Genomic DNA, 21,424 nt, shown 5'->3' with positions numbered 1-21,424 from the left:
CCAGATATATGCCCGGGGTGGGATCGCTGGATCATATGGTAGTTCCATGTTTAGTTTTTTTAAGGAAACTACATACTGTTCTCCAAAGCGGTTGCACCAATTTACATTCCCACCAGCAGTGTAGGAGGGCTCCCTTTTCCCCACACCCTCTCCAACATGTTTGTAGACTTTGATGATGGCTGTTCTGGCTGGTGTGAGGTGATACCTCATTTTGTTTTTTGTTTGCGTTTCTCTAATAATTAGTGATGTTGAACATCTTTTCACGTGTTTTTGCCCAACAGTGAGTATTTAAAAACTGCCCTGATGAGACATAGCTCTGATTCATAAGGCCTTCATCATAAAGGGGAGGAAATGGAGGCTCAGAAAAGGAGGAGATTTGGAAAAAATCTCTAAGTCAGTGGCTGAACCTAGGCTAGAGCTCAGATCCTCAGAAGGAGGAGAAAAAGGGGAGTGTTTGCATTCCTCCTGGATTCTGGGCATGAATGATTCTGTCAGTTTTCCTGTGGCCCTTGTCCCCCAAACCCCTGCTCATTTCATTGTAAGCACTACCCACTGCCCATCCCTCCCCTCCGCCTCCCTGGACACATCTGGCCCTCCTCAGACCTTCCACACCTCCACAACCCTCATGGACCACAGGACAAAGCGGAAAGGCAACTCTATAACTTTATTTGGCTATGTGAAGGGGTAAGTTTGTCTGGTCCAGCTAAATCATCAGTCCCTGAAGGCAAGCAGGAAGCCTAAGAGGATGCCCCCAGCAGAACTCCGACTAGAGAGCTGGGCACCAGCCAGCTGGGCCTTCTCTAAGATGTTAATGACCTCAGTGACTCTGATGCTACCGATATGGTGAAAATGGGCTAAAATTTTGGCCTGTTCACGAGCACAGCCCATGAAGAGGAAAGTGGTATTGAGAGATCCTGTAAGGAAAAGAAGGAGGAGTCATGGACACATTTAAGGCTCAAATGCCCTGCCCCTCCTTCCAGACACCCCTCACAAGCCAGGACACCTGCTCTCCCACCAACCACTCAGGCACCAAGCACCTCCCTCCCTCCTCCTTGGAATTACATGCTGCTGCACCCCAGTCCCCTCTCTGAGTCCCACCCACCTCCCTCAGAGATGGGAAGGCACCAGACAGCACCTGACATAGAGCAGGCATTTGAGAAAAAAGTCTCTTTCCTCTCACCTGCCTGAAATTTCAAGGTGGAACTGTAACACTTAGTGGCACTGGTGGGGCAAGACTCAGTGGTGACAAAATTGGGGAGGCAACTCTTAGAGTGCTCACCAACACAAGTTGGACAACTATGGGATGAAAATGCTAAAGTCTTAGAAGTGTTGGCTTTGAGTTTCACGAAATGATCCATGTCAGTGAGGTTATTGCAGAGATACGTCCGGCAGATACGGCTATAGGAGGCAATGGACAATCCTGGTGGTGAAATGAGGTAGGAAACTTGCGGAGGGTAAGATGCAGCTGGGCTGCAGCCTTTAAAACCCACCACTCCCCTTCTGGTCCCTGAAGAACAGAAGATTAGAGAGTTCTGATCAGTGTTGTTGGCCACACCCAATCCAACTTCCCACCCCAACCTCGTCACCCCCTTCCTGCTCACCCTGCCCCATCCCCAACTTTGCCTCTCACCCAGTGTCCACCTGCTCCTCAGCTTCCCCAGATCTCTGTCCTTCCTCACTCCTCTCCCTGCAGGAGCATCTCTGCTTCTCTCTCCCTGGTATCTGCCCGCTTCCATCCTGTCCCCTTCTCCAGCCCACACCACAACCAGCTGAGTCCTGACCCTCTCCTGCCAGGGTCTTGACATTGTTCCCAAAGATACAATGGGGTAAACATCTGAAACTCGAGTCCAGAGTCCCTGGGTGCTGGGAATGGAGGTGGAAGTCAGAAGAGCAAGTCAAAAAACTGGAGCAAAGTCATCCTGTTCACCTGTCTCGAAGAGCACCAGGGTCTCCTCACAGCCCTCATTCAGCTTGCACACCATGCTCCTCAGCAGAACCCACTGCCAGTTATGGAGGCTAACAGCTCTAAATAGTGAAGCTGATGCTTCATAGCACAAGAGAGCTCCAGCCCCTAAAGAGAGAATGTTCTTCCAGTCATCTGCCCTGCACATCGCCTCCTCAGAGCCCCTGAACAGATGATCAAGAGCTCAGCCGCCATAGATCCTGTCCCCCCAGGAACCCAGACACCAAGCTGTCCTTCCCCCAGTGACATCAACCCAGCCTCCCCCTCCCACCACCAAAAGGGTCCCTAAGTATCCAGCCCCACAGGACATACGAGGCAGAGTGGAGATGGCCCCCAGGAGACAGAGCAGCTGCACAGGGCTCAAATGCTGGAGTCCCATGGTCCTGTGTCTGGGTCCTAGATGCTGGAACCAATTTCGTTCTAGGTCTTAAGCTTGGTTCTTGTCAGTCCCCGCCTCTGGGTCACTGTTTCTGGAGCAGAAAGTTGATTGTCAGTTTCTGTGACACAGGCTCCCTGCTGAGACCTACAGGGACACAGGTCTTCTCATCTCCATAGTGTCCCTTCCAACCCAACCTGAACCCACCACATTAGCTTCTCAAATCCTGACTCTCACTCTCCTGCTTAGGTTCTGCCATTGGACATGGTGCTGAGCAGAGAATGCTGGCTTATTCAAAGGATCTCTATTACATAGGCGGTTCTCCATCCAGAGACAATGAAATCAGAACAACAGACGCCTGTGGGAGTTAACTAAAATATTACTAAATAACTCTTTACTCAAAAAAGAAATTAAAGGAGTTCCTGTTGTGGTTCAGTGGGTTAAGAACCCAACATAGTGTCTGTGAGGATGCCCATTCAATCCCTGGCCTCACTCAGTAAGTTAAGGATTCAGCACTGCCACAAGCTGCAGTGTAGGTCACAGATGCAGCTCAGATCAAGTGTTGCTATGGCTCTGGCATAGGCCAGCAGCTACAGCTCCAATTTGACCCCTAGCCTGGGAACTTCCATATGCCATAGGTGCGGCTGTAAAAAGAAAGAAAGAGAGAGAGAGAGAGAGAGAGAGAGAGAGAGAGAGAGAGAGAGAGAGAGAGAGAGAAAGAAAGAAAGAAAGAAAGAAAGAAAGAAAGAAAGAAAGAAAGAAAGAAAGAAAGAAAGAAAGAGAAAGAAAGAAAGAAAGAAATTTAAAAGTATTTAGAACTGAATAATAGCAAACATACTACACGTTTCTCTCTCTCTCACACACACACACACACACACACAAATGCATGTAAAATCTGATGAAAACTGAATAAAGTCCAAAATTTAGTTAAGAGTACTCTAACAATGTCAATTTCCTGCTCACATACTACAGTTATACAGAATGTCCCTATGGGAAACCACAAGAAGGGTTTAAGGGACATTATATATTTTTGCAACTTCTTGTGAGCCAGAAACCATTTCACAATCAAAAGACTTTTTTTCTGGAGTTCCCTGGTGGCTCAGTGGGTTAAGGATCAAGCACTGTCATTTTTTTGGCCACACCTGAAGCGTGTGGAAATTCCCAGGCCACAGATTGAACCCAGTCACAGCAGCGACCTGAGCCACTGCAGTGACAACACCAGATCACTAACCTACTGCACCATAAGGGAACTCTCTAAATCAGTATTTAGGAGTAAATTTATAATTTAAATATATTTATCAGGAAACAAAAAAAGCATTTAAAAATATGTTTATGAATTAACTCAAGAAGTTATATAAGGGGCAAGAAAGCATTCCCCTCAAAAGAGGGATAGAAATAAAGATGATGACAGAAATCAATGAAACAGAAAACAACAAAAAATTATTACAAAAAACTGACATTCACTCTTTGACAATATTATTAAGATAATTATCCAGCAAATCTAGTCAAGAGAAAAAAAACAGAAGATGCAAATAAAATACAGAATAAAAAATAGGAATTAACAGACATTATGTGTTCGAAGAATAATAAAATTATCCTTAACAAAACTCTACACTTATAAACTTGAGAACCCAGATAAAGTGGGTAAGTTTCTAAAACTTAAGAAGAGCATACGCAATGTCTTAAACCAATGAGAATGAACAAGGATCTCAGGCAAATTGACAAAAGAGAGAGAAAAGGAATAATCCCAGTAGGGAAATGGGCCAAGCATATGAAGAGGCAATTCTCAGAAAGGCTAACAAGCTTGTGAAGAAACAGTCAAGCTGGAAAACAGTCAGAGAAATGCAATGTATCCAAATGTGCGACCCTAGAAAAGACAGAAAAAAAAAAAAGAAGCAGCTAGTTAGAGGCACACATCACATATACATGGATGGATCATAAAAACAGTGCTGATTATTTTAAATAGTAAATAATACAACGTCACTTGCACAAATTAAAACATGCACATAAAACACTGCACATCTTACAAGAACATAAAAAATATGTATTAGCCACCTGAAATTAGTGCCTACAGGAGAATAAAAAGTTTGAGAATAAAAGTGGGGAATCGAGGATTACTGGCAATAACTAAGACAGTGTAGGAAGTACAAAGTTCCCAGGTTTTGGACTCAAAAGTAGACCACATTGGAATCTTTACCTCTCCACTTACTAGCTGTGTGATCTTGTTCATCTTATTGAACTCATCTATAAAATCTATTAATAATATATCTCCTATGGTCATTGTTGAAAATTAATAAGTTTACTTGTATAAAGTGCCTGGCAAGTGCTAAAGCTCTCCAAAAATTTTAGTTCCAAGTTCCCGTTATGGCTCAGTGGAAACAAATCTGACTAGCATCCATGAAGACACAGGTTTGATCCCCGGCCTCAATCAGTGGGTTAAGGATCCGGCGATGCCGTGAGCTGTGGTGTAGATCAAAGATGTGGCTGGGATCCAGAGTTGCTGTGGCTGTGGTATAGGCCAGCAGCTACAACTCTGATTGGACCCTTAGCCTGGGAACCTCCATATGCTGTGGGTGCGGCCCTAAAAAAAGACCAAAAAAAAAAAATGTTAGTTCCCCTCTCTCACCACTATCTGAAGGATCAAGGTCAACCTCTTTAGTTGGCATTCAAGCCTACCACACACCCACTCTTTGCCCCCCAGACTGACCCCAAACAATCTTTCCAACATTCTCCTGTACCTCTCTCCCTTGCACAGCAGTCCAGCAAGAAGTCACTTCTGCCACCCTTTTCTGTCCAGACTACCTGACACACAGGATCTGTAACCCAGATCCTGTAGGAGGCAGAGACCAGCAGAAAAGACCGGACACAGGAAGGAGAAAAGAAGGCTGGCAAAGGATCAAACAAAGGAGTTGGATCAAGCAGAAAAGATTGCACACACCAACTCGGAACACAAAACTACAGGACCCAGCAATCTGAGCACAAGCAGAGACACAACCAGAAGGGAATGAAAAGAAATCCTCAAGAAAAGAGGGATGGAGTGAGTGGTTAGAGAAGATGCTACCCCTACAAAAGAGAAACCACAGAAAGAAGGAGGAGCAAACTATTGGAATGGAACGTAGCAGGGAAGCACACAATCACAAACGATAGTGGCAGAAAAATGAGGAGTGGGTGGAGCACAAAGACCAGGTTCTCAGGGGAGAGGGGAGATAATCTCAGAGGCTGAAAGGGACAAAAGGAGACAGGGTGGGGCGCACAGAGAAAAGGGGACAAATAGGATAGAGAGCGAAACTAAAAGGACAGAAAAAACACAGAATTGTCTTAGGAATCCAAGGGGTAGGGGGACAGACTATGAGGGAAGGAGGCAGGTGAAGAAAGAGGTCCCCAAAATCAGCAGGATCAACAGGCAGAGACTCTGAGAGAAAGAAGAAGTCAAATTTACTTAAATCGACACTGACACAAGAGAGATATAAGAGGCTTTACACGAGAGCATAGGACCAAGGAAGGTCACAGGGATCACAGGGTAGGGAGTATAAACGGAGAAGGGTAGATGAGTAGTTGAAACAGGGAAAGAAATGAGAGAAAACGTGGGCGTCCACGCGGGGAAGAGCAGTGCAGGCCAAATGGCGGGACTGCGCGTGCGCAGATGGGTCCGGGTCAACGCTCGACTGGGGAACCGGACGGCGGTTCCTGGGGGGCAGGGCCAGCCTTGTCCCTACGCGGTACTCGACGCCCTATTGGCCACCGCCTCCAAAGGGCTAAGAACAATCTGGGAAAGCAAATCACACCGGGAAGGAGAAGCGGCGCGGGACTCAACTCGACGCGCTATTGGCTGGCCTGGTAGTCCCCCGCGAGGAGAGGCGGCCCAGAGGTAAAAGGGTGGGCCATCAGTGCAGGATCTTCAAGTGCATTGGTTGCTCGCCTCCGCAGCTTGTAGCAGTACTTGAAGCTCATTGGTCCTTGTGAGAAGGGGCGGGAAAAGTGGCGCGAGAGTGGCCGTTCCTCACAGCACTGCCTCACGACTTCCTTTTGCTTCCTCCTGTCTGAATCTGACTCTGCTCGAGGCTGTGGTAACCCAGGGCTGACGCCACGAACACGCCCCCGCCGCTCCCGGTGCCTTCCCCTCCCTCTCTTGTGCTGGACCCCGGCCCCAGGCATCCCCTCGCCTCCCCCCTCGCGCTCCTCGCGCCCCCTTCGTCCCTCCCCCACCGCGCGGCCCCTCAGCGCGCTCCCGAGCCCGCCCCCTCCCTGGGACTCAGGATCGGGGCGGGGCCACGGGCCCTGCGTTTGGGGGGGCAGCTGCAGGAGGGGGTGCGCGAGGAACAGCTGCTTGGGGAGGCCAGGCGTGAGGCGAGTTGTTGGGAGAGTGCGAAGGCGCGTGAAGGCCCAGCGCTGTGCCTGCGCGAGTTTGTCTCAGTTTGGAAGGTGTATGGATACAAGAGAGAAATCTGGGCTGTAGGAGAGGGCTTTGGGCCTAAATCAGGGCCTGGCATGTGAAAGGGCCTCAGTGAACCTTTGCTGAGAGAATGATAATAATTCTTGAAGGTGGGACAAGGGATCCCTGAGAATGATATGGTTACTGGGGTGCAAGGGAGTGTTCTGATTAAAAGGGTGAAGTTTAAGGGGGAAATTGACTTTCAGGGCATTGAATTGAGGCTGAATATTGAAAGGGGATTATAGAGTATGTGTAGGAATTGGATAAATGCAGGAGGGAAGGATGATAATTGTTGAAGAGGCTGCCAGGGAAACTGTAGGAATGGGGTGCTAGTGGAAAGGGGTTATAAGAACTGTTGCAGGGGCCTGGGAGTGCACCAGTATGCCCAGTAGTGGGAATTGCCCCTGGGAAGGTACTGGTGAGCAGAGGAGAATAACATTTGGATCAAAAGATACATAAGAGGAGAGAGGTTCTGGAGAAGGAGGGATGACTAGGAAGGAGGATGCCCTAGGATTAGTGAAGAAGGGAGAAAGCCAGGGGAGAGTGGAAGGTGACAGCTGAGTCCTGGGGTGGGTGAAATGGAAAACCCTTCAGGTGTGGCCTCCCAGAAGCAAGAGGGCTGGTCAGGAGAGGGCCCATGTGGCCATCCTGACCCTCCACTCCCACCCCTAGATTCATGGAACCCAATGAAATGCCTATTGTCCACCACTGCCCTTCAGACTCTGCCCCAGGGGATGAGACCAGAACCCCCCAGGGAATGGAGCTTATCCCCAAGAGAGCTGTCAGTCGCTCTCCAACCTGTGCCCGCTGCCGCAACCATGGTGTCACTGCCCACCTGAAGGGCCACAAGCGCCTCTGCCTCTTTCAGGCTTGCGAGTGTCACAAATGTGTCCTCATCTTGTGAGTATGAGATCCAGGGAAGGGAGAGGATAAGCCTCATCTAAAAGGTGGCTGACTTGACTTAACTCGCCACCCTCCCCTCCTCTTTAGGGAGCGCCGAAGGGTCATGGCTGCCCAGGTGGCCTTGCGTAGACAGCAGGAGGTGCAACTAAAGAGACACCTGGCTCAGGGACTGATGAGGAGAGGGGCAGCTCCTCCCAAAGCTCCCAGCTGTGTCAAGAAGGGAGTCGCTCAACCAGGCATCCATCGTGAGTGTATCTGGCTAGGATCAGGGCAGGAATTTTGGCAGGGAAAGCATAAGTGGGGAACAGTCCCAGTTCTGCCACTGAATTGGTGTGTGACCTTTGTCAAGGTGTTTCTACTCTCTGGGCCTTACCCTCCCTAACTATAAAATATGATCAAGTGTTGGGAGGAGGCAGTGAGATCTGTGGGCAGAAAAGGGACAAAGAGAGATAAGATTTCAGTTTGGGGTTGGGGTAGGATGGCGGTCAGGAGAAAGAGCTCACCAAAGCTCTCCCAATTCCTCACAGCTGGAAAGGAGAACATAGCACCCCAGCCTCAGACCCCCCATAGGGCAGTCCCACTGGCACTGACACCCCCTGGCAAGGTAAGGAGAGCCTGGGCCCTGAGGGAGGGCCCCTACCTCTATCCTAGCCCCTACCCAGACCCCTTCCTCCATACCCTCAACACCTGGCTTCAAAGTCCAGCGCTGACTTGCTGTATCATCTTGGGCAAATCACTTCTCATCCATGGGCAAAATGAGGGGGTGGGATTTAACAGCCCTTTAGGCACTGAAGTTTTGGGGTCCTACCTCCAACACAGAACATACCCAGCCTTGGACTGACTCCAGCCTACACCCCCTTCCCTTGTAGGAGAACTCCTGGGGGCCTCTGCTGCTCAGCCGTCCCCCAGAAGCCTTGCCTTTGCCCTGGACTCCAGTGCCTCCGGGTCCTTGGAGCCCTGGACACTGGCTGTCTCCAGGCCTTTCCATGGCAACCCCAGTAGTATGCCGCTTGTTATGCCAAGAACCTGCTGTCCCTCTGCATCCTTTCCCAGGTAAGATGAACTTAGCATTAATTCAACAGGTATTTGAATAACTATGTACCACTGTATCAGAGAGAGAAGAGGAAAAGGATACAGAGTAAGAAGGGGGACAGAATACATGACCTCTGACCCCCTATATACTCTGCATTCTCTTGGCCTCATTAGGCTTTGACCCTGGCACTGCCCTCCGGCTGCCCACTCATGGGCACCTCCCAACCTCCACAGGATCTCGCCCAATACTGACAGCTTCTCTTTCTGGAGAATCCCAAGGGCCCTCTACCCTGCCCCAAACGTGAGTAGGGAAAAAGAATATGTGTTATGATGTGCCTAACTCTGTGCTGGACACTATCGTAGATGATAAGGAAAAAGAAAAGGTCTCAGACTGATGGGTGAGGCAGAGCTCTCCTAGCCCTGCCCTTGCCTAGCTGTGAACCTTTGTACAAATATCTTTATCTCTCTGAGCCTGTTTTTCTATCAGTAAATTGGATATACTGTTACCTCTTGGTAATAAAGAGAATTAGCAATAATATTTGGAAAACATCTAGCACAAAACCTTCACCTTAAACAAACAGTGGCTATTAAATCCATTTAAACAAATAACATGGAGTTGAACTGCCTGCTGAGGTGAGGGGTTGGGGGGATATGATGGTTAGAGCCTCAGAGGCCTAGGAGAGAGGCCAGAGGCCACTAGAGAAAGCTTCCTAAAGGTGGGCCAAGCTGCTGCTCAAGTTCCATGGGGATTGGGGAACTAGGAGGGAAGGACTCAAGACTCTGGAAGGACAAGAACAGTCATCCCAATCCCCCTAGATGTTTCATCAGGTTTTTTTTATTTCCCATAATCCTCACAGTAGCCCTGGTAGGAGGAAGCTGACAGATTTTCACTTTACAGAAAACAGAGCAGGCCAAGACAGGAAGGGATTTGCCCAAGGTCACAAAGCCTAATGACCCAGTAGGCACTTAGATTCCCACATCAGAACATAGCAAAATCTGGCCCCTCTTTCCATGTGTACATGTCTGTCCATGTGTTTAATCCCCCTGGCATCGTTTCTTATTTCTAGATGCTCAGCTCTGATACTTCAACCCTGTGGCACCCCAGACCCTCTTCTGCCGCAGCCACAGGTCCTGGGAAAGAAATGGGATCCAGGACCCTGGGAGGAAGTTGGGTTTGGGAAGGGAAGAGTAGGGGATGATGAAGTACCAGGGACAGAGGGGTCAGCTGGAGGGTGGGGATTCCCAGTCTGCTTCTCCCTCTTTCCTTGGCAGGCCCCTGGAGCCTCTCGCCTGGCCTTGACCTCTGCCTCCTCAGAGCAGCAGCTGCAACAGGAGGCAGCTGAGGCTCTTGTGGGGCTGAAAGATTCGTGTCAGACATCTCGCCTGACTCCTTCTGGCCCCTCCAGTCCTGCCTGGATCTCCCTGCTCCACCCTTGTGGCCCACCAGGTAACCTACTCCCTAAAAGGAGAGGATGTGATAGGCATGGCTGGGAAATGGAGGTACTGGTGTAAGCAGGGACTAAACAAGGAGATCAGGGAGTCAACAGGTTGGAAGATCCCAGGCCCCAAGCTTTTCAACCTAGTCCCTGGGACTACAATTGAGAGTTGTTCAGTGAGTTCAGTCTACCCTTTCTATGCTCAAAAGCAAATGTTCAGTGCCCTGATGTCTAGGAAAATGAAGCCCTGAGAGAGGTAGGGACTTGCCTGAGGACATTAATAAGACAGTGGCAAAGCCTGGTCTCCTGACTCCAGCCCAAGCCTTTTTCTCTCGACCCAAGCTGCCTGCTGAAGTCTAGAGAGGTAACAAGGGTCTGGAGTGGAAGATTTGATAACTGCCTTCAAGGAACTTCCATTCTATTTGGGAAATCCAGATGCCTTCACAATGCTCAGTGACAAACCTGGAGAGAATTAGAAGACTCTTAGACATGAAAAATACCTATTTTTTTCATGACAGAAAAGGAAGGCTGAGAATTCTCCTGTCCAAAATGGTGGGTTGGGGAGTTCCCATCGTGGCTCGGTGGTTAACGAATCCAACTAAGAACCATGAGGTTGCAGGTTTCATCCATGGCCTTGCTTAGTGGGTTAAGGATCCAGCGTTGCTGTGAGCTGTGGTGTAGTTCGCAGATGCGGCTCAGATCCCACGCTGCTGTGGCTCTGGCATAGGCCAGTGGCTACAGCTCCGATTAGACCCCTAGCCTGGGAACCTCCATATGCCGCGGATGCAGCTGCAAAAGGACAAAAGACACACAAAAAAATTGATGGGTTGGGCATGGTCTGTGGATGAGGAAACTGACCTGAGGGAACTGCTGGAACAGAAAGAGATGAGGTTGGAGGGGCTTCTCATCATGGAGGTCTGGCATGCCAGGCTTAGGTATCTAGACCAGCAGCTGTACATGAAGGGAGCCAGGGAATGTTTCTGAGCTAGGCAGGGACGTATTCAGAGACCCTGAGCTTTAGAAAGGTAAGTATGGTGGCTGTGATGAAGGGATTGGACAAGGCAAGACTGGAGATGGGAAAATCACTGGCAAGGAAGCATTTGCTATAACCCAGGTAAACAAACATGGGCCTGGATTAAATGGGGTAAAAAAGAGGGTTTGCTGGGAATGGAGATGGACGTGACCTGGTCCTGCCCTCTTCCTTCCTGCCTGTAGCTCCTGCTGGAGGAAGAGGATTCCAGCCTGTTGGCCCCTCTCTCCGACCCAGTCCAGCCCCCTCCATGGCTCTGCACATTGGGCGTCTGGGGTCCATCTCCCTCCTAAGCTAGAAGCCCAAAGGTGGAGGCCTCGCTGGTACAGGAGGCAACAGCCTGAAGGCATTGCATATTTGGTATTTTACATATGGATTTATGCATGGAATTGAATGTAGTACAAGCTCCAGGCTTTTTTAAAGCTCTCTGGTACTTTGTTAGCTTTTGGTTTCTTTTATAGCAGGGGCATTTCCTTGGCTAAAGGTGGATATTCTCTTACCCTCCTTGGTTCCTGGAACCTTTTAAAATTCCCCAACAAAGAAAGAGTTGTGCTATTTAGGCTAACCAGTATCTAAACTGATTTTTGCATGAATTCATGTTCCAGGATATTTATTTGACACATGATTCTGTACCTGTGCACTCATGGCTGTCTCTATGCATGTGAAAACAGAAGTATTTTCATTTCCTGTCTAGGTTTATGTGACTCAGCCTAGAAATAAAGAAATAAACATGTTGTTTTACATCACTTAGATGTGAAGACTGTTTGTTACCGCAGCCTAACCTATTCTATCCTGACAGAAAGAACTTGTTCAATTCATTTCCCAAAGTGAAAATCAGTTATTATTCAGTGACTACCACAAATATCTACAGACTTGGATTTCTTATTATGTCCAGATAAGAAAGAGTGGTAGAAGGGAGACAGTGGTTGATTCACTAATTCAATAATTGCCAGGTATAGACAGAGAGGAGCACAGACTGAAATACCTATAAGGCTAAGTGGATCATATCAATAAGTAAAGGAGGCCAGAGGAGCCCTAGAAAACTGAGAAATGTATACCCTACCTATGGAGGGAGGCAGCTTCCCTTTTGGCCCTACCGCACTGTTGCCAGGCAGGAACGTGGGCTCAGTATCGCCATATCTTCTGATTTTTCAGTGGAAGCTGGAAGCCTAGATTTCTTTGTAAAACGTCTTAATTTTCAAACGTTGGCTGTTTTCTTGTTCTTTTTTGTAATCTCTAATTCTTTTTTTTTTCTTTTTTTTCTTTCTTTTTTTTTTTTTTTTTTGTCTTTTTAGGGCCGCACCTGCGGCACATGGAGGTTCCCAGGCTAGGGATCTAATAGGAGCTGTTGCTGGCAGCCTACACCACAGCTCACTGCAACTCCAGATCCTTAACCCACTGAGTGAGTCCAGGGACCGAACCCGAAACCTCATGGTTCCTAGTCGGATTCGTTAACCACTGTTAAACCACTGCTCCACGACGGAACTCCAGTAGTCACTTTGTTTGTTTGTTTTTGTTTTGTTTTGTTTTGCTTTATCTAGGACCGTTCCCACGGCATGTGGAGGTTCCCAGGCTAGGGGTCGAATCGGAGCTGTAGTCACTGGCCTATGCCAGAGCCACAGCAACATAGGATCCGAGCCGCGTCTGCAACCTACACCACAGCTCACGGCAACGCCGGATCCTTTAACCCACTGAGTAAGGCCAGGGATCGAACCCGCAACCTCATGGTTCCTAGTCAGATTCGTTAACCACTGCGCCACGACGGGAACTCCAGTAGTCACTTTTAAAGACGGCAAATAATGAGGATCTCAGTGTCTCCATTTAAATTTTTTTTTTTTTCCTTAATGGAGTGACTAAAGCGCTGAAAAGGCAAGTGGACTGACTAATGCTGCACCGGTCAGTCAGGTAAATAAATCTAATTGGGCAAGATAAACCTAAGGATTCCGGTACTAGGAGGTAGAGCTGAATTCGACTCCGCCTCTTTGCCCATGCCCTCATATGTTCCTCACCTCCAGTGCCTCATTCCCACTCCGCTCTCCCAGGTCTCGGCGAAGCAGTTTCCGCCCTAAGAAGGGTGGAGCTTCCGTCTCTCTGCTCTCGCGAGTACTGCTAGTCAGAGAAGTGAAGGTGGTGGCCACACTTCTCCCCTGCCCCCACCTTGGACTCCACGTCACAGTTCCGCCCTTACTAGCCCCACTTCCGGCCAGCCAAGCCACTTCCAAAAAAAGGGTCATCCCGCCAGGCACGCCAGCGGCGGCGATTGCTCTCTCTTTCATGCCCACCCAACTTCCTATAATTTCTGCCAAGAAATACAATCTCCTCCGCCGTTCGTTCCATCCACGATCACCGCAAACAAAGCCAGATCCCTCCAGCTCAGGACTAGGGCGGGGAGAAACAAGCCTCCACCCTCACACCACGCCCTCCCACGTCGCAGAGGCGAAGCCCCTTTTGCCCTGAGAGAGGCGGAGCTGCTCGTTCGAATCCCACTCTCGCGATCTTTCGGAACTCTCGCGATAACAGTCGCCCGACTTGTGCGCCCGGGAAACCCCGTTGCTCCCTTTCCCCTGGCTGGCAGCGCGGAGGCCGCACGGTAAGCCCGGTTCTCTGGTCCTAGCTGGGCGTGGGGCGTTGGGGCCCGACTCCCGAGCCCGCAGTTTGTGCCTGAGGGCTCCGGAGCCCCCGCGTGAGGGCCACCCCGCCCCCTGGACCCGCGGCCACGTGCGAGCTGCAAGCCCGGGCTTGTCTGATCCGCGCGGTCCGGGAACCGAAGCTGGGCCTGGCGGGGCAGCGGGGAATACCGGGTGGGCCTAGAATCAGGGGCTGGGGTCGTACAGCGTCTTCACAAAGAAGCAGGTAAGCAGTGTTCGTGCGACCCAGAGAGAACGTGGGCGTCGGTGAGCTCTAGGACTCACCGGCGCCGCGGCCTGTAGGACCTTCTGAAGTGAAGGGAGTGCGGCGGTTTAGGTCGCGTTGGGGCTATGCTCTTGTCAGTCCACTAATCGTCCTTCACAAACTTGATCTTTTTTGCAGATGCCTGGAGTTACTGTAAAAGATGTGAACCAGCAGGAGTTCGTCAGAGCTCTGGCAGCCTTTCTCAAAAAGTGAGTGTGGGGACTGGTGTTGAGTAAGTGGAAGCCATAGTCTTTGCCTCAGCCCGCAGGCTCGCTCTCTCCTGGTTGGGAAGGCCTGTTGAAGGTCTCTTGAATCCACCCTTTCTCCATGAGGCCTGGATTGAATTTCAGTCCCTTTTTATTTGGGGGCACTTTGGGCTCCTCTTTACCCCAAGTAGTGTTGAGGAGAGGGAATTGGATGGAGTCTGGAGACTGAATTGTGCCTTTTTCCGAGGTCCGGGAAGCTGAAAGTCCCTGAATGGGTGGACACTGTCAAGCTGGCCAAGCATAAAGAACTCGCTCCCTACGATGAGAACTGGTTCTACACACGAGCTGGTGAGGAACTGGGACCTTTGTTTGGCTGGGGAGTGGGAGGCTAGGTGTCTTCTGTAAGCTCTTAATTTCCCTGAGAAGTTACTTTTGAGTCTCATTCATGCTTTATGTGACATCCAATAATTTTGTATTTTGGATTCCTGTTTTCTTCATTACTAAGAGATTTTGTGTGAGGATCTGTACTTTTCTCTGAGCCTTGGGGCAAATCGGGGGGCAAATGAGTTTACATATTTTGCCTAGAGATGGTTCGTTTTAGAGAGCAGCACTGTTCTTTTAAAGTCTGGAGTTATGTTCATATGTTCAAATCATCATACTAGACTACTTTTCTGTATTTAACAAGTTGTTCCTAACTAATTGTTCGAGATCTGACCAGGTCATTCCTTGCTGTAAATCTTGGCACTTTTCAAGTGCTGAGAAGAAAATTTTACCCTCACCCTATACTGACTGCCAGTTCCTCTCTCTTACTTTGTTAGTCCTCCAGTAATAGCTTGAAAGAATTGCCTTAAGTAGTGATTGCACAGTGGTAGTACTGTCTCAGTTGTCTTTAATGTTTCGCATTTCTCCAAGCTGCCATCCCCATGGAGGCTTGCTTTGGGAGAGGGGGTGGAGTTCAGCACTGGATTGTGCCAAGGCAGCTGCCTCTGCGCAGGCCTTCACTAAGGGCTCTTGGCCTTCCTCTGAAGTGGTGGTCGTGTCCTGACCAAAGCTTGTCTCCAAGTGGGAAATAGATGGAAAGCAGAGTTGGGAAGTGGGGGGGGGGACCCAGAATAGCCTTGCAAAGAGTTGGCCTTGGCACAAATTGCCCAGCATGTGGGAAGAAATATTTTGTAGATGGGTGATCTACTCTTCTAAGCCCTGGGCTGGGCACAGGGGCCAGCATGACTCAGCCACGGCCCCTGACCCGAGGACTAAAAGGTGAAATCTGTGAGTGGAGTAGGGTGGATAGCAAATCCACTTACCCACATTTGTGCTTTTAGAAAAATATGGCAGGTGAAGAGGAGCTGAGTTGACTCACTTGGGCACAGCAGTCAGTAGTGATGGGGCCTGGACAAGACCACCTTGAGAAGAAGCAAGGCTGCCTGGTCCTGAGTGTTCTTTGGTCCTACCCCAAGAGGCCATAGCCGCTTTGGATCTTAAGATGAAGAGAAAGAATTTAAGAGCTTTTCCTATTTAGTCAGGTCAATATACTTATTTTGTATGATCTGCATCTAATAAAAACTTCGCAAGCAGGACTTGTGGTAGTTGGTTTGCAGTAGACATTCGGGAGGTTAGGTGACATGCTTGAGGCCAGCTAGTGATGGTGGCACAATTCACCAGATCATCACTTAGCCAGGGGCTGGTGAGCAGCTTTCTTCCCTTGTCAGCATTTCATACTTCTTCTAGTTAAGGAGAGATTAAGGGAAAATGGCAGGAAAGCCCTGGTTAATACACACCTGGGTGAGCCTGCTGGTCACCCTTACAGTTGCTGTGCCCCTCCCCAACACCTCGTGCTAGCTGTGCGTCCCCTGCCTGCCCTGCTGGTCTCCCTTCGGGTTTCCAAAGCTCCCTTTGGCCTCACTCTACCCAGCTGCCTTAGCAGCACAGGGTCGTGGTTCTGCACCAAGGTTCGCTGTGTGCATTTTGTTGGGGTGCACCCATGCCCTTTGTTTACATTCATAACTGAGGCGGAGCAATAGTTGTGACAGACCCATCTACTACCTCATTCAAAACATTTGTCCACTTCTATTTAGAGTCTAGGGTGCTCCCACTTTGTTTTGCCAGTTCATACTCTGCACAAGTCATAGGAGATATTCAGTTACCAAGAGGAAACAGGTACAAACAGATGAAGTGGAGGGCAGCCTGATTCCAAAACCAGAGCATGTGCCATATTTGCTTTTTCTCTGGATCATGGGAGCTTGGCCTATTTTGCTCCTCCAGGGGTTTGTGGCTAAAGCACAATAGGCCATTGACCTGCACTGGAGCTCAAATTCTGGAGGCATGTAAGAGCCAGCGTGGGGTAGACAGGTAGTGATCTTGGTGTGGGACATAGAGAGGGCAGAAATAGATGGCAGGGCTTTCCTGAGGGTAGTCTGGAGAGGTGCAGATCTAAAGGGGTGAGACGTCCCCAGGCAGTGGTGTAAGGGGTGATGGGTAGGGATAGAAAGAACCCATTGCAGGAGAATGGGACCTGCTCTAAGGAAAGGAGCAGTGTCAAGGGGAGACCGCTGCAGGGCTTTGAAGGGGTTGGTGCAGTGGATAGGCCTCTTGACCTCAATTCTCCAGAGGGCCTGCTTGGGAGGGAAGTAAGAATCCATTGTGTGTCATTAGCTATCCAGCAGTGAGCAGCTGTTGAATTGGGGCGCGTGAATGCATTTTATTGTAGGATGGAAGCTAGTCAGACCCTTGCGCAGGGCTAGGCACCAACTCATGCTGTGTTAATAGAATGAGGCCTAGAAGGTACTATATTGTGGGAGCGAGTTAAGGGGTGAGTTGAGGTTAGTGAAGTGTTTTGTTGCTGTTTTAACTGTGGAAGTTTGGCAGAGAAAGCTTGAGCAAAATAGATCTTAGAGGCTTTCTTCCCCTGATTTATGATCCATTATGTCAGGAGGGAGCCACAGATGTGAACTTAAAGCCAGCTGTTGAATTGCTAAGCTGTGGAGACACTTGGAAAACCTTGTTTGGTCTGCCATGTGCAGTGTGACCCTTCCCTCATCCACCTGGAGGCCTCGCAGGACACAGCTGGGATTTAGGGGTGCTGTGTGGTCCTTTACAGTTTGAGGTGAGGAGTGACTCCTCCAGGTTTCCCAAGAGCCACCCTAGGGATGCAGGAGAGAAGCAGTACCCGACACCAGGCCAGACAGTTTTGTGCAACTATAAGAGAAATGTGAAAAGCCCCCTGGAAGAAAGTATGGTTGGACTTTATTGGAATTTATTCTCTGCAAGCCGTGTGGTATTTATTTATTTATTTAGGACCGCACCTGCAGCATATGGAGGTTCCCAGGCAAGGGTCAAATCAGAGCTACAGCTCCCAACCTACACCACAGCTCACAACAACACTGGATCCTTAACCCACTGATCTGAGGCCAGGGATCAAACCTGCAACGTCCTGGTTCTTAGATTTGTTTCCACTGCACCATGACAGGAACTTGTATGGTTTTAAAATGAGCAGAGGGAGTTCCTGCTGTGGCACAACAGGGTTGGTGGCGTGTTGGGAGTGCTGGGACGCAGGTTTGATCCCCAGCCTGGCATAGTGGGTTAAGGAGCCAGCATTGCCGCAACTTCTTATATCTTGACTGTGGCTCGATCTAATCCCTGGCCCAGGAGCTCCATATGCCGTGGGGCAGCCAGAAAGAGAAAGCTCGGATCAAAAGTAGGTATCAGGGAGAGACTTCCGAGTGGTCTTAGAAAAGTGGTGAGGGTTTGTTCTGTGCTCTGTAGACCCCTGAAGCCTGTGGCTATATCTGGAGACCATCTTAGAGGGTGGGGTGGGGTGGGTGGGCTGAGAACAAGTGTGCAGGAACTACTCTGGAAGGGGCAGCTGGAGGGGAGGAGCCCTCCTCACCTGGTCAGTTCCACCTGCCCTCCCCTGGCTCTTAGCACTGGAGGGTCATGGCCTAGTGATAGTGACTCTTAGCAGCAAATCCTTGTTGAAGGAATGACTCTGACTCCCCACTGATCTTCAGGACTGAGAGTAGTCTCTTGGGTAGAATCTAATATGCTGGTCTCTAGAATCCCTACTCTTGAGCTTTCATTCAGGCAGGGCCATGTGGTGGTTGGTATCTGGGCCCCAGTTCCTCAGAAGCCCCCTGAGGTAGAAAACCAGAACCATCTCGAGGGGCTGTCCATCCAGAGCTGTGTGACATGAAGCTAGTGAGTACCCTCTGGAGCCTGTTACCTTTCCTATAAAGGGAAGTAAACACCTGACGCATCCCTGGAATCCTCACAGTAGCCGTCAGAGAGGGACTGTTAGGCCTGGTGCTGAGGTGAACGTTTCAGAGTCCCCATGCAAGTGGAGCTGGACAGTCAAGGCTGAAACATCTGCCAGGCTCTGCCCACTGCACCTCATGTCCACCTCAGCCACGCAGCTGGGGCAGTCTCTCCACTACCTGTGCACCCCAGTCTCCTGAGCTGTGGGTGGGGGCCGGCTACTAGGACTTGGTGCTACTTCTCAGCTTCCCTGACTGTAGCATGAGAAGTGCCTTCTCTGTCTAAGAAGGGTCCTCAAGTCTCCCTTACACCCCTGGCAGCTTCCACCGCACGGCACCTATACCTCCGGGGCGGTGCTGGGGTCGGCTCCATGACCAAGATCTACGGGGGTCGTCAAAGAAACGGTGTCATGCCCAGCCACTTCAGCAGAGGCTCCAAGAGCGTGGCCCGTCGGGTTCTCCAAGCCCTGGAGGGGTTGAAAATGGTGGAAAAGGACCAAGATGGGTAAGCAAGGGAGGGGAGGGTGGGGTGATGGAGGAGGAGCCTTGGGGCCAGACCCCCCAGGCACTGGGGTGCCAGGGCTGTGGTGCAGCCTGCACCTGCCCCTCAGGCGGCAGGGATCTTCCAGAAAAGCACACAGTGAGGGGCCTCACCCTGACCTCTCTAGCTGACTACTCCCAGCTCCAAGAAGGTAATTTAGCGACTGTCTGCTTTCATTAGTCTGCTCGTTAACTTTTCCCAATTGATTTTTCGGGGCTTTTGATCTAATGCTTGCACAAACGATACCTCTTCAGCTGGGGGTGGGGCTCCCATTCCTGCCCCCAGCTCGTTAGAATGCAGCTGACTAGAGACCTCAGTGTGACTTGGGTGGTGTCCTGTGGTCTTGTGGCCAGGTGTCTTCATGGGAGGCCTGATTTGTGTCCAGGAGAGGCCTGCAGGAGCCAGGAACACTGGTGAGAGCCTGCACTCACCTGGGGCTGCTTGACTCTTCTCTTGCACAGGGGCCGCAAACTGACACCTCAGGGACAGAGAGATCTGGACAGAATTGCCGGACAGGTGAGGGCTGGGTACATCCGTCACTGCCTGGGTGCTTCTGGGGCCTGGCTTTGTCAGATGGAGTTTCCTCCCTTAGAAGACAAGCCAGGGGTTGGGGTGCTTGCAGGGGAAAAAAGAAAAGGAAAAAAATATTTTTTTTTTTTGACAGACAGGCTTCCTATGGAAACTGGTTGGAAATGAAGGTTCCCTGGTGAAGCAATGCCCCAGGCCCAGGGTGCCACTAGCTGGGCTTGTTTCTCCTGCAGGGCATGTACCCACATGTGCGACTCCCTCTTCCCAGCTCAGCCTTCTGATTTCCATTTCCGTTTGCAATATTTCCTCCTCATTCTTCATGCCTACTGAGCATCGGATCAGGAAAGCAGGGCTGACTCAGAACCCAGGTCTCCATCCAGATGCTGACACCATGGCCGAGAGCCCCTCCACCTAGAGCCAGTCTCCCTGTCTGTAGCGTGCTCTGCTCTTGCCTCCTTCAGGAGGGTGGCAAGGATTTAGTGAGCTACAGCGACAGGAGCCCCAAGGGCCTGGCGTGAACCCATTGTTGGTTTTCTTCTTTCTGTATCATTGACTCAGGCAGGCCTCCTAGGAGCCTTGGAATGTTTGGTCACTTAGTCAAGTGTCAAAAGATTGGAGGTGTCAGCCTTCTGGGACTTGGGGGTGGCCTGGAAGAAGAAAGTGTCTCTTCCTGGGCAGAGCAACGCCTGGCACAAAAGCAGCTGTGTGGAGGATTCAGGGCAGTGGGCAGATACTGAAATCACACTCCAATATTCCCCTTTGAGTCCCTGTTTACTATCCTGTAAAATGAGGAAGTACCCAAGGTCTGAAGGATCCGATGAGATGAATACATGTGAAACAACAAATCAGGATGTCTGGTGTCCCATGGGTGGTAGGGGAGCTACTGTGAAATGTGTGAACATAGACCGCACAACTGATTTTAATTTCTTGTCCACGTTTTCCTACAGGTGGCAGCTGCCAACAAGAAGCATTAGAACAAATGAAGCTGGGTTAATAAATTGCCTCATTCATAATGCTAGTCTGGATCTCTCTTGATTTGGAGGGCCTGAGGAAGGAGAGCTGCACTTCCCTTGTGTTGTGAAATAGAGGCCAGGGGTTTCCTGAATGGCTGTGGTACTCAACCTGAGGCCTAGCCTTCCTGGTTCAAGCAGTTCTGCCCCAAGTGGGTGAAATGCTAATGCTAGACTCTGGGGACCCTTGCACCTCCCCCCACAATCTGCCTTTGCAGTTCTCAGAAAATAAGAAACTGAAAGTTCAAGCTGGGGCCCCAGCTGGGGCCTTGGACCCTGCTGAAAACAGCAGGAGGGAGGGGTGGGGCTCAGGTCCTAGAAGGAGGTGGACAGGGACAGCCTTCACTCCAGGCAGCCCTTTATGTGGTTCCAGCCCAAAGTGACTTCTGTCTGGTGTGCACCTCCTTTCCCTGGCCTACACAGGAGCCTTCACTTTGGGGATCTTAGTGGCCTGGGCCCTGCTATAAATGGAATTGGGGTGTAGTGCTGAAGGGGCTGCTGGATGCTGAGTATCAAACTAAAGGGTCCTACACCCATTGGGGAATTGAAAGTTAGTCCTGGGAGGTTTATATAATAGTAAACACAAGGTGGGAGTTCCTCTCGTGGTACAGTAGTTAACAAATCCAACTAGGAACTGTGAGGTTGCAGGTTCAATCCCTGCCATTGCCGTGAGCTGTGGTGTAGGTTGCAGACATGGCTCGGGTCCCCCGTTGCTGTGGTTCTGGCGTAGGCCGGTGGCTTCAGTTCCAATTAGACCCCTAGCCTGAGAACTTCCATGTGCTGAGGGAGCAGCCCAAGAAAAGGCAAAAAGACAAAAGAATAAAC

At 50.1% G+C, this 21,424-nt stretch overlaps 3 protein-coding genes across 5 annotated transcripts; 2 read left to right on the top strand and 1 right to left on the bottom strand.

The window, feature by feature from the left end:
- Positions 1-644: 644 nt before the first annotated feature.
- Positions 645-13,504, bottom strand: LYPD4 (LY6/PLAUR domain containing 4). Of its 2 annotated transcripts, XM_047788781.1 has the most exons (5): positions 13,182-13,504; positions 2,276-2,433; positions 1,928-2,071; positions 1,181-1,507; positions 645-914 (listed from the first exon to the last, which is right to left on the bottom strand). In XM_047788781.1, exons 2-5 carry the CDS (start codon positions 2,340-2,342, stop codon positions 712-714), a joined length of 741 nt encoding a protein of 246 aa, XP_047644737.1. In that variant the 5' UTR covers positions 2,343-2,433; positions 13,182-13,504; the 3' UTR covers positions 645-711. The 2 variants fall into 2 exon arrangements, with proteins under 2 accessions (XP_047644737.1, XP_047644738.1); XM_047788782.1 differs by lacking the exon at positions 1,928-2,071.
- On the top strand, positions 6,361-11,913 carry DMRTC2 (DMRT like family C2). Of its 2 annotated transcripts, XM_047788779.1 has the most exons (9): positions 6,361-6,406; positions 7,444-7,671; positions 7,762-7,919; positions 8,202-8,278; positions 8,544-8,727; positions 8,881-9,007; positions 9,774-9,834; positions 9,979-10,153; positions 11,358-11,913. In XM_047788779.1, exons 2-9 carry the CDS (start codon positions 7,448-7,450, stop codon positions 11,468-11,470), a joined length of 1,119 nt encoding a protein of 372 aa, XP_047644735.1. In that variant the 5' UTR covers positions 6,361-6,406; positions 7,444-7,447; the 3' UTR covers positions 11,471-11,913. The 2 variants fall into 2 exon arrangements, with proteins under 2 accessions (XP_047644735.1, XP_047644736.1); XM_047788780.1 differs by lacking the exon at positions 6,361-6,406 and having other exon boundaries at positions 7,448-7,671; positions 8,547-8,727; positions 11,358-11,789.
- A 105-nt stretch (positions 13,505-13,609) lies between the features above and the next one.
- On the top strand, positions 13,610-20,602 carry RPS19 (ribosomal protein S19). The gene is made up of 6 exons (XM_047788784.1): positions 13,610-13,762; positions 14,203-14,273; positions 14,518-14,618; positions 18,842-19,025; positions 19,523-19,577; positions 20,537-20,602. Exons 2-6 carry the CDS (start codon positions 14,203-14,205, stop codon positions 20,561-20,563), a joined length of 438 nt encoding a protein of 145 aa, XP_047644740.1. The 5' UTR covers positions 13,610-13,762; the 3' UTR covers positions 20,564-20,602.
- Positions 20,603-21,424: the final 822 nt, after the last annotated feature.

This window comes from Phacochoerus africanus, chromosome 8, assembly GCF_016906955.1.
Source record: "Phacochoerus africanus isolate WHEZ1 chromosome 8, ROS_Pafr_v1, whole genome shotgun sequence".
Taxonomy (NCBI): domain Eukaryota; kingdom Metazoa; phylum Chordata; class Mammalia; order Artiodactyla; family Suidae; genus Phacochoerus; species Phacochoerus africanus.
Note: the sequence above shows the minus strand (reverse complement) of the source record. Positions and strands in the feature narration are given on the sequence as shown.